Source organism: Nansenia antarctica (genome assembly GCF_963989245.1).
Source record: "Nansenia antarctica genome assembly, chromosome: 3".
Classification (NCBI taxonomy): Eukaryota; Metazoa; Chordata; class Actinopteri; order Argentiniformes; family Microstomatidae; genus Nansenia; species Nansenia antarctica.
The window spans coordinates 58152743-58165366 of record NC_137688.1 but is presented as its reverse complement, the minus strand read 5'-3'; the positions used below and the strand labels follow the sequence as shown (position 1 = coordinate 58165366).

Here is a 12624-nt window from a genome sequence, read left to right as displayed (position 1 = left end):
CTGCCACCCTCAAGTCCTCCGGCAAGCCGTTCCAAAGTCTAGGGCCATAGTGGCTAAAGGTGGCCTCGCCATGGGTCTTTGTCCGGACCCTTGGAACAATCAAGGGACCAGTACCAGAGGACTTGAGCCATCTAGTGGATGCGTATTCTAAAATCATGTCCGACATGTAGTCGGGAGTGAGACCATGTAGTGCCTTGTAAACCAATAAAATAATCTTTAATTCACGACCTTTACCAGGGCCGTTTCTGTGCTGGGCTCAACCTGAGGTGAGGTGAATATCAATTTGAATTACAGGCAATATAGTCTATGAGGTTTTGGGCACGTTGTTTAGTACCCCTTTGGGGGTAGTTGGGGTGCAGGCCATCTGGTTTGTAGAGATCGTGTCTGGTCCAAAAACAGTCAACATGGCTAATGAAGCTAAACAGTGCAGTGCAAAAGTTTTTAAGCCATTCATGAAGGCTGTAGAGATGGCTGAAATGCTCAGTGCTTTTTGAAGGGCTGAGAATGGGGCCAGAGAAAACACAGGTATTGCCCAGGCTCTCAATAGTATGTGTAAAAGACTCCAGTTGGTCACAGAGTTTGACTGATTGTTTGTTCATGACGTTCTTGGTGCCAACATGTACAACTAGTGTGTGAGCTGAGGGATGGAGGTCTATGAGCACTGCTGACAGTTCGATAATGTCTAAAACTTTGCAACCTGGAAGACAGTAGGTGATCGCGCCAGGTAGTTCAACAAATCTGATGATAGTCTCACCAATAATTAGGATGTCAGGTTCCCCTTCAGCCCCCATTCGATACAGAGAGTATGGCTAAAATAGGTGGCTGATAGTCAGTAGCCTTATCGCTGGGTAGAGCGGAGTCAGGGGCAACAGAGTAAAATTCAAAGGAGTTAATTAAATCACTTTCACCTGGAGAGGCAGCTCCGTTGGGGATGACGTCACGACTGGGCACAGCAGTGTCCAGTGTTTGAAGGGGCAGGAGGGTCGATGGCTGGAGGACAGAGAGGCCGGCAGGAATGCACTCGTCATTTGTTACAGCAGGAGGGGATGTGTGTCGTCGGCGTTTCCCATGAGTTACCGGTTTTGCTCGGGCGGTACGGGGCCAGCTGCTCAGTGGAGTAAAAAAGTTTGACAACAGAACAGGGTCATCATCCAATTCTGGAGTGAAAGGGGGAAGAGAAAACCCTCCTTTCTTCTCAACGGTTGCCCAAGAGACAGGCTCTATCCTGTTATGAAATAAATCAGGCAGTGAGTGGCTGAAAGCCAGGGAGTTGGTATATGTACTACAAACAGATATGAATGCTCTATAGCAGGCATAACTTAAAGTGCATCTGCCAAGGTTGTCAGTGCTAAGGCATCATGGGATGCAAAGGTGTTATCTATAGGCGTAAGTCACAACAACATAATCTGTCCTGCTTTCTTGCCTTTTGTTAGTTGGTCTGGAGGATCTGTTTTGTTGGTGGAGGTGGAAGAGTGTGAGGCTCTGGTAAAGGATGTTAGTTGATACTGCCATGCTTACCAATATGATAATATATTATGTTATTCCATATATATATATATATATATAAATAATGGTATTATAATATATAATTATAGGCTGAGAACTGCACCCGTCTTTCCCTGGTCCTATGTTGCATTGACCCTTTAGTTTATGCTTCACATTTGTATAAATATGCAAATGATGTGTTTTTATGTTTTGATAGAAACATTCAAGCCCTGTAACAAACACTGATATGCTTGTCATTCTGATTCACTCTCACTTTGATCAGTTCCTCTGTGACGCTACTAACCTTCTTCCCCAGCTCTAGCAGCAACACACACTCCTAGCATTCCTATTGGCTAGGGCAGCGTCATGGACTTTCTAACCCCTCTAACAGCCCAACAGAACCCGGCCCCGCCCATCCCCGCCAGGCAGCACGAGGTGGCCATGAACAGGCAGCAGCGCTACTTCCGTATCCCCTTCATCCGACCCGGAGACCAGTACAAGGACCCCCAGAACAAGAAGAAGGGCTGGTGGTACGCCCACTTTGACGGGCCATGGATCGCCCGGCAGATGGAGTTGCACCCAGACAAGCAGCCCATCCTGCTGGTGGCAGGTCAGTAACCCAGAGGCCCATACTCAGTGTGTTGGGGGTGAAGAAGGGTGAGACAGGCCAAATCCCATTTCTTATTTTTACCCCAACCCCTCTTTTTTGAGTGCCACTCGCTTTTCGACTTGCCCATTGGAACAGAGTTACAAGATGTAGGCCTAGTGGTTGAAATCTTCCCCTATGAAATGGGATAACCCTGATACGTCATCAGTAGTATCCAGTGGCGGGCGGTGCATTTCACACCTAGGCCTTCAGTGATGTCCGACACATTCCTACCTGAATTATTCTACCTCTTAATACCATCGTTATGACGCCATGGCTCTAGAAACTAGACAGAAACACAGTATAACCGGGCGTTGCATCACCTTAACATAGTCAGACAAGTACAACAGAGTTATATTAATATTTCCGAAGCATTTTTAATCAATAAATCCGCATTTACAATGAAGAGTGTTAAACTAACATCTTTAAGATCGCTACATTACCCACGTCTGTCGTCTCGTCCACCATAATAGCGACAAAGGGTGCCTTTTTAATCTCCATTTTGATCTCTTCTCCCATCACTTAAGCAATAGCAAAAATCAGGTCGTTTTGTATTTTGCCTGACGTCCCAGTAAACACTTTGTTTGTGGACAGGTGGTAATGTAAATCTGGGTTTTTTTCAGCCAGAAAAGAAATAAGCTCAACGTAGTTTCCTCTGTTTGTGGACTCGGTGCTTTCATCGTGTCCCCTAAATGATAGTTATTGTTTACCCAAAAACAGGACACAATCGATCAGTATTATCGATCAGTCAACGAAAGCTTTCGTTGTGATGCTCCGTTTCCCTGCGCACTTTCAGAAGTTTCACATCTACCGGCATATACGCATCTCAATAGTGAATATCAATAGTGCGTATCAATAGTGCGTATCAATAGTGCGTATCCAATCAAAAGACGTGCTGGGTGCTGACATCATTGAGCCTTCCAGCAGGCGCCGTTGTTGCTTTTGCTCGCATCTACGTAGGTTTACTAGGAACGCCACAGGTTTTCTCGTTCCAACGTTAAGTTACAGGTCGAATCCGCGGCACCGCTTAACGTGCAGGCAGGCAGATTTTGGAGCCCCCTAGCAACACATTTTGATTGGATAAAAGCTCTAACATAAAGGCCAGCCCTCCAAATCTCAATCGGAGACTGGAAGCAGCGCAACCAAGAGGAAAGCTATGAAATGAAGAGAATAGACTATGGGGAATCATTAATACATATTTGTGGAAAAAATATATTAAAATAAAATGTATATTCTGATGATGTTTAGGCCAGCAGAGAAGGCCTTGCTGGCCCTGACGGCACACCACTGGTAGTATCATTGAAAAGCATGGACGCCACGATTAATTCACAACTTATAAGTTACACGCTATCAATCGATCAAACAAGTCATCAAATAAAAGAGAACAATGCTTCATTACCAGTTCATGACAGAATAGCAGTGTTTTGTAGGCTAGCAACCCGTGCTCCTACCCTGCCAGTTTTCACTGATATTAGAGGAGCGGTAAGTGCAACAACTTCACTGCTGGACTTAAGTTAAATTTCATATGCCATCAAAGGGGGGAAATGCGACATGGAAATATGTCAAAATGCAGGAGTGTCATGCACAAATCAGCCTTAAAACAATGTTGGAAAGTTAGCTAGCTAGTACGGAAGTATTAGGGCCACGAACTGAGTTTTCTTTTTTTTTTTGAAAAAAGTCTGAATTTCTGAGAAAAAAGTCTGAATTTCTGAGATAAAAAGTCTGAATTTCTGAGATTAAAGTCAGAATTTATTAGAAAAAGTCAGTTTAGTGTTTATTGGTATCAGATTTAAATGAGGTAATAGCCTTTGTGCAGGAGGAACTATCGGGAAGTGGCCAAATGCAAGGCTATCGTTGGATGCATCTTCGTGCCATTCGAATGGGATTCGTGGTGCAACAAGATGTGAAACGACAGATTATCAAATTAATTGACCCTCAAAGTGTGGAACTGCGACGGGCACATCGTCTGCGGCGATGGCAGCACTCTACCTGAGGTCCTAATGCACTCTGGCATATGGACTCTTACGACAAACTGAAGCCGTATGGAATCAATAGGGATGTTATGTGGTATTGATGGAAGCGTACACTACAAACAACAACCCGAAAGTCATAGCTGGATATTATATTCAAAGCATTGTGTTGGAGGATGTCCAGAGAGGCTGCGAACTGATAGGGGCACAGAACATGGGTCAATTAATTTGATAATCTGTCGTATCACATCTTGTTGCACCACGAATCCCATTTGAATGGCACGAAGATGCATCCAACGATAGCCATGCATTTGGCCACTTCCTGATAGTTCCTCCTGCACCAAGGCTATTACCTCATTTAAATCTGAGTGATTTCTCCTTCTGTAGCCTAAAGACCGAGTTCGCGACAACGTTGCTTCAAAGTACGAATACTTGTTATAATAAGGTGATTTTGTGCCAATAGACAAAGAATGTCCTTATTACTAAAGCCAATTCCAAAGTATAACTTGATAAGAGCATTCATGTCATTCATTTTAACCAGTAGGACCAATAAACACTAATACATTCTGACTTTTTATCTCAGAAATTCTGACTTTTTATCTCAGAAATTCTGACTTTTTATCTCAGAAATTCAGACTTTTTTCTCAGAAATTCTGACTTTTTATCTCAGAAATTCGGGCTTTTTTTTCAGAAATTCTGACTTTAATCTCAGAAATTCTGACTTCAAACTCAGAATATAACCCCCCCCCCCCCCTTTCGGGAGAAGAAAAAAAAAAATCAAGTTGGTGGCCCTAATACTCTTCCGTAAGATAGAGACATCAGCATAGGCTACTAGCGATTTTTTTTTGTTATGCTTGTTATAAAGAAAGGTCTATAATGCATTGAAATGATTTTTTAATCTTTATTAACAAAGAAAGTAATTACAATTGTGGTTTTCTTTTGTTCTTGTGCGTTCGCCACTATCTTGCTGATGATTCGCAAGGCATTCTGGGAGATTTCTCATAACACTCGGTTTGGAATGTGCCAAGTAGCCCTACCACTTCACCCTACCCCTCTATCCCAACAAGAATCAGGACAAAAATAAAAAAAAAGGGCTAAATTGTAGGAGCAATGTGTGTAATCGGATTGGGCCACAGTATTTCTTGATCAAAGCTTAATCAGGACTCTGACTCAGAGTATGGATTTCCTCCTCTGGGTCTGTCCATCTGTTTGGCTGTAAACTCACAAATCTCACTAATTGCTCTGTAGGGAAAGACGACATGGAGATGTGTGAGCTGAGCCTGGAGGAGACAGGTCTAACAAGAAAGAGGGGGGCAGAGATCCTGCCCCGGCAGTTTGAGGAGATCTGGGAACGCTGCGGCGGGATCCAGTACCTCCGCAGCGCCATCGAGAGCCGGCAGGCCCGTCCCACCTACGCCACAGCCATGTTGCAGAGCCTCCTCAAGTAGAGCCCTGGTTCAATCCACATGCCTCTTACTACATGCCTCTCACTACAGCAAAGGGAAGAAGAATGCACTAGCTACTTAACACAGCCAGCATTCAGGAATACTGTACCATGTTCTGACTGGAGGCACTTGAGTCATAAGTGAACTGCTTTTTTTGTTATTTGTCTTGTTGTTCACGTTGTTGGTCTTGCTGGCTTTCAATGGTCTTGTCGATTATCAGTTTTTGGGTAGGGTCAGGGCGATTTGCAGTGAACCTATGCAGAAGAATCAGTGAATAATTACAATACATTTAGTTTGTTTTTCAAGCAAATGTTAAGTTCTCTTTAATACTTCTACTTTAACTATGAGGCCTTAAAAATACTTTAACAGGGTCATTTGCTGAAAGTATGAACTGTTTCAAAGCTGCCTCTCCAAATAAGAGTTTATGAAATCATATAGATGTTAATAATTATGAGTTCCTGATTAAACTGAAGTCTTATTGTTATGTCTCTGCAGTCTTAACAGCTTGTTTATAATTCCACTCAAACTCGCTGTTTACATTGTTTTCATGTAGTTTTTACAGGACAATACTTGCACAAAAAGAGTAGTTGTACTGTAACTCTGTTCTCTTATGTGAGGCAGTATTGAGTGTCAGGTTCTCTAAGATTATTTCAGTAACTGCAAACTGCAAAATTAATTTCTAATTAAAATGTTTGACAATACTGTAATGATAACATAGTTTTTTACCTTTGTCTTTCAAACTGAATGTAATTTGAGTTAATTGATTTTATTCCTTCAGTCTTTACTTTTTGTTTGTGTGTCTTATTCTCCATTATTGTGTGATTTAAGGTTTCGATGGAGTGCTAATGAGAGTTAAAGACAGACAAACAGATTCTCTTTAACATCACCCAACTACACCTAAAACCATGGTGTTTTGGTTGTCTAAATTAAAATGGATTTCTTTCTATTATCCACACATGGTTATGATATTCCAAATATTGTCTTAAGAAACAAATGACAAAATAATGTATTAAACTTGATTATGATGTGAAAATATGATGATACAGATGCAAATCCTGACGTACTCTAAAATTTCCAATAATAATTCAAGTCATACTGTTGGACCAAAATGTGTCTATGGGAGTTGTGAGATAATGATTAATACGCTGGTTGGTGCAAGAGATTATGCTCATACAGTATACAGTACATGTAGTCTTCCCAATCCTCAATATCATTTCATTTTTCACTAGACACACACACAAAATATTTTATATAAGTGTATGATACAAAGAGAGTGTAATATTTCTACAGGAATGTACACATTTATTTTCAAAAGAAGTCTTTCCACACTAAGATCCAAGGGTTTGGGCACGTGAGTCTGTTTCTTGGAAACTGTTATTTGACTACTGTAAAATGAAGCAATAATTTACCCAAACAACGCTAAAAGGAGAAGGACAGCGTTTATGTACAGTCATATGTTTTAGAGACAATCTCTTGTGAGAGTAGAACTACTTTCTTCAGGTAAGGCTGTTAGTCTTGAGTTTGTTTCTAAAAGCTTTTCATTCCCTTTGACTTTGCTCTACAAGCAAAAGGCGACTTGGTTGTTTGAATACATGATCTATCCACTCCTGTGTCTGAAGCATATGTCTTCGGTTTAGACTTAAGTATTTATTTATGACTTGAATGCCAGAGTGTACTACTGTGGGTCTCCTGGAATATCCTGTAATGTAAAACCAATGACTGGCTTGGCTACGTATCTCATTCTCATTACGCATTACAATCATTCCGCAGATAATGCCTTTTCACTGTCACTTTTCTAATGCTGATCTAACTGATGAAATAAACGCATTCCATTGTTTCACTCAACTGCTTGTCTGCCTCTTGTGTCTCTCTTTCCTTCCATGTCAACAATGCAACAGGAATGGCCACATTGGTTGAGAAAATGCTCTACTGTGGATGAAGTGAGCCGAAGCAAATGTATTGACACGGAGGATACATTAAAAACATTATGACTTTTATATTATACATCGGCAACCTACGCAGATGTTCTGTGTATGTGATGATCACTGCAATAGAAGCACCTCATTATGAGGACATTTTCATAACATGTCTTTGCCATTTTATTTTTTAAAAAGCATGTTTTCCAACCAGTTCACTACACACAAATTGTATACCACACATTAAAAAGCAGTTAGCAGTCCAGGGTTCCCAGAAATAAAAACTATCAAAATCGTCCCCCTCTTTCCATACTTTATGTAAAACGTTTTTTTATCAATGAACGTGGTATTACTGCTATTTCATTGCATTTTTGCATTTTTACCAAGTTACTGACACTGAAGTCACTGACGCTGAGGGGATGCTAAAATTGTCCTCATATGATCAAATTCACCACCTCTCCTGATTTTCTTTTACAACTTGAGTACTGAGTATAAGCATGTGCCTGGTTAGTTGTCATGATCAAACGTTACAAATGCAATTTACCAGCCACCCTTCTCTGCCCTCTCCCGCTTCCAGACGAACGCCTACCCTATAATATAGCTTGTCTTAATTCAACCGCTATAATTGAGCCGCTATCACAGGGCGTTAATACAAACCTCATTCACATGCATTCATTTTACCTGCGTTGGTATTTATAGAAGGAAGCACGTAGGCAACTTTAAACCATCTCAGCCCGTTTTATAAATAATGCCTAGGCGTAGCTACGTCCGTTTAGAAAAATGTGCTTACGTGAAAGTCAAAGATGACGTACTTTTTTTTATAAATTAGGCCCCAGGATGAACTGACATTAATTTGAGAAATGCAAGAGAATGATCACGTCCATCTGTAGTTCACAGCATTTTCTGCATTTATTTTTGTCCACTGATTAAAATGTCTTTCACCAGAAAGGTGAACATCCTTCCCGTTATAGCTCTTTGGTGAGTTCCAATTAATGTATAACTGAGCTACAGTATAGGTGTTGTGGAGCGTTTCTGCTGCTGCTGAAAATAAAATAAGAAATAAGTAAAAAGCCAGCAAATCATCATCTGTGTCCCAACATAGTCTGATTTGCCTTCACTGTCGGAGGGCCTTCATGGATTCTGTATTCCAATCAGCAATCACCATGCCCTAAAAAAAGAGAAAACTAAAGTTACCTTGGATAAAGACAAACAAATAGAGCACACAGGACATTTGATGAAAAGCAGCATTTTGCAAAGTCATATATTTTGAATTGTCAGCAAAACATCTACTGTATGTTGTTTTGAAGTTGGCCTATACTAACCATCAACACCTCAGCTCATTAGGTACATTGAAGCATGTGTACACCACACAAACTGAGTACCAAAAAGAATTGCCTAGAATTCAACAGTGAGTAAGACCCAGTTCCTCAACAGCTTAATAATGGCAGTAACACAGACCCGGAAAGAGGATCAAGCAAAGCCAGATTAATTGCCTATGTTAAGAAAGCAGCAGCAACAACAACAACAACAACAACAACAACAACAACAACAACAACAACAACAACAGTCTGCTTTAATGAACAGGGGGTTATTCCATCAACGTCGCGAGACTTATCAAAATAAGCCCGGATTTCCCTTTAGCAACATTGATGGAATACCCCCAAGGCTTGACAATCAGCCTCCCCTCTTTTTCTTTTTTTACACCTCTTTAGAGTGCTATAAACCACTGGATATTCTGCAAGCAAGGTTTCCACCCTTTGGAGGTGTACTGTCTGTGTCTGGAGGCTGGTGGTGGAGGTAGAAATCAGACCACCGGCTCATTGTAATGCATGGAACGGAATGAGGAATGGTATCCACCTGGGGCCTCATTTATGGAAAGTACTCAGATCAAATTTTGATCTTACCCGTGTCGTACGTAGAAAACCACGTCAACGTAGTGATTTATACAATTTCAACGTGAGTCAATTTGACCGTGGAAACGATCGTAGCTACGTCGATATTGACCTTGCGTACGCACATTACCTACTGGTTATGCGGAGTTATTACAGGAATGTGAGCCGCACTGCCTACTGTAATTCATGCAAGTGGCTCGTAATAAAATTAACGATGTTGTTATCAGCCGAGAAAATGAGTTTAATTCAAGATTTAAAAGGAACTGATGTTTATGATTGTATTTCAGTCTTCCTTTATATCCCTCCGGAGCTGTCTATCTCCCCTTCAACATGCCTAGTGCGTTCCACAACGGACCTTGCCCGGCCACGCGCTAAATGATACTGGATTTTCTCCGGTGTCTGGGAGTTCGCAAAGGGAGTTCGCAGCCATATAAGAATAAGACCACCTGATAAGAATAAGACCATTATATTATTACAGTATAAGCAGCACTCGAGTTGAGGGGGGATGGCATCCCCCCAGAAATAAAAACAGTCAAAATCGCCCCCCTCTTTCCATACTTTGTCATTTTATCAATGAACGTGGTATTACTGCTATTTCAAGGTGCGAGGGGGCACGCACACATGCAATGACATTTTTACCAAGTTACTGACACTGAAGTCACTGACGCTGAGGGGATGCTAAAATTGTCCTCATATGATAAAATCCACCACCTCCCCTGATTTTCTTTTACAACTTGAGTACCGTACTGAGTATAAGCATGTGCCTGGTTAGTTGTCATGATCAAACGTTACAAATGCAACTTACCGAGAAGCCATCCTTCTCTGCCCTCTCCCACTTCCAGACGAACGCCTACCCTATATTATAGCACTTGGCTTAATTCAGCCGCTATAATTGAGTCGCTATCACAGGCGTTAATACAAACCTCATTCACCTGCGTTCATTTTACCTGCGTTGGTATTTATAGAAGGAAGCACGTATGCAACTTTAAACCATCTCAGCCCGTTTTATAAAGAATGCTTACGTCCGTTTAGAAAAATGTGCTTACGTGAAAGTCAAAGATGACGTTCAAGTACTTTTTTTATAAATGAGGCCCCTGGTCTGTGTGCACTTCAGTCTGTGGTTAAGTCTATTGTGGGAATACACCAGTGGCGGCTGGCCGATAGAGGGCGCTGGGGCGCCGCCCCCACCTTCACTTCCTAGTTGCGATTTCTAAAAGTTTAAAAATAAACATGGTTTATTCACAAAATGCGGCTGATATTCTGTCGGCGCCTATCAGCATTCATTAAAAATCCTCCAATACAATAAACATTTTATCTGTGTGTGTGTAAAATTCACATAACATTGTTAAAATACATAGGGGGAGGAGTCGGGGCGCCGGCCGAATGCAAGTCTATAGCAGGCCAAATACTTTTCGCTTACACGTGAGCTGTAGCAGCGCTCCAATTGGCTGTCTCCTATTTCTCGGCCGGGGCGCCCTGAATATCCGGTTGTATAGCAGAAAATGCATATGCTGAGGACTTCCGACTTCCGGGGCAGCATGGATTGAACGCACGCACGACTGCTCTCCTAACAAATTACGTTTTTTACAATGTAAGGAGGATTTCTTTCTGTAAACAAATTGAACAAATGGATTAGAAGGAGGCATCTTTTGTTCCTAACTTGAGGATATTGCAACTGGACCTATTACCGAAGTCAAACTTATCTTGTTTGTGGTCGCAATCTCCGCACCGGCTGTTTGTTGATTGTTTGATATAGGTTACTCAAGTTGTATGGCCAACGCTGCTGGCAGCAGAGAGTTAAGAAATCTAAGAAGCGATCTAAAACAAAAAGTTACGGTGATGGACCGCGGAGAACTTGCATCAATTATGAGAGAAGTCATACGTGAAGAGCTTGACTCCGCATTTGATCTGAAACTTAAACCAATTATAGAATGTCTGGATTCACTCCGCAAGGATATGATTTCCAATACGACCAAGGTAAAGGACCTGGAAACAGCTGCTAACGAGACAGAACGCCGTCTAACTGATATTGAACAAAAACTTTCTCAATCACAGTCGGATAATATGTCACTGAAACAGAAAATTGAACAGATTGAAGCACGTAGCCGCAGTTTTAATATTCGAGTGTTGGGACTGCCTGAAGACAGTGAGAAAGGCAATCACACTGCTTTTATGAATTCCCTGTTATGCGACGTGTTTGGTGCCGACAAGCTGGGACCTCAACCCCGCGGGAGGCTAACGTGAGGTATGGGCTGTTATTTCCACACAAGCTGATTGTCACATTTGCTAACAACACTGCCTCCTTCACGGACCACAGAGAGGCAATGGCACACTACATCCAGGTAATTAAACCAACTCTATAATCCTGACTACATCAATGGCTAACATCAATACCTGAACAACAGCCCACTATATGGGCAATGTGACAGTAGACAATGTAATGAATCCTGGATTGATGGAGATGCCTATGGGCTACGTGACATTTAATTGGAGTCCCTGACTATGACGAATATATGATATGTATGTATATATGAATAACAATTGATATGGATCAATTTATACCTCTTATTAGATTATAAATACTCTGGTTGTTATGTTTGCCTTTTGGTTGACAGCAAAAGGGAGAGAGGAGGATAGGGAGGGAGAGAAGGAGAGAGAGCAGGATGGTGTCGGCACACCAGAGAGAGAGACAGCAAGAACCAGGTGAGAAAGTGGACAGGTAGTCAAGACCACATAAGTAAGTAGCCTTGTCGAGCCTAATGGCCCATAGGGAAGGAGCCTATCTCCTGTTTCCGTAGCGTGAGGCGGCTTAATGTACAAGTTAGTACACCCCTGGACATGACGCTGGTATGTCGCAGGGTCTTACCCCCTGGGGGGGGGGGGGGGGGGGGGTCCATGCCACGGTCCATGCCACCCCCCCAAGGCAGCAAACCTAGGGGAAACACTGTTATTCTCATGCTAAAATCGACTGTAAATCCAGATTTTAAAGTTGATATTCTTCCCCGTGGAGCATGCCCCCATAACCTGTGCCCCACCCAAAATGTTTAGCACCAGCCGCCACTGGAATACACACAGCTCCAAAAACAATTTAGGCTCCAGCTAGCAGAATGATTATGGTCAACTAAATTGTAATAACTAATTCCTGCTGTGTGAAAAATTAATGACTTGACGTTTCCTTACCTAAATATGTAGTATTTAGTGATGCTAAATGTGATACCGTGTTCTTAACTCTTCTGGGTATCTACAAAAGAAACACACAAACACATTAAA

General features: G+C 41.9%; 1 protein-coding gene across 3 annotated transcripts in view; it reads left to right on the top strand.

Moving 5' to 3' along the window:
* LOC308153463 (unconventional myosin-VI-like) overlaps nucleotides 1–7381 on the top strand; it is a 72621-nt gene extending 65240 nt beyond the window's left edge. For all 3 annotated transcript variants that reach the window (XM_080526617.1, XM_080526616.1, XM_080526615.1), the window contains 2 exons: nucleotides 1877–2095; nucleotides 5350–7381. In XM_080526617.1, the coding sequence (XP_080382743.1) occupies nucleotides 1877–2095; nucleotides 5350–5549 (419 nt within the window). In that variant the 3' untranslated portion in view covers nucleotides 5550–7381. The remainder of the gene's footprint in view (nucleotides 1–1876; nucleotides 2096–5349) is intronic.
* Nucleotides 7382–12624: the final 5243 nt, after the last annotated feature.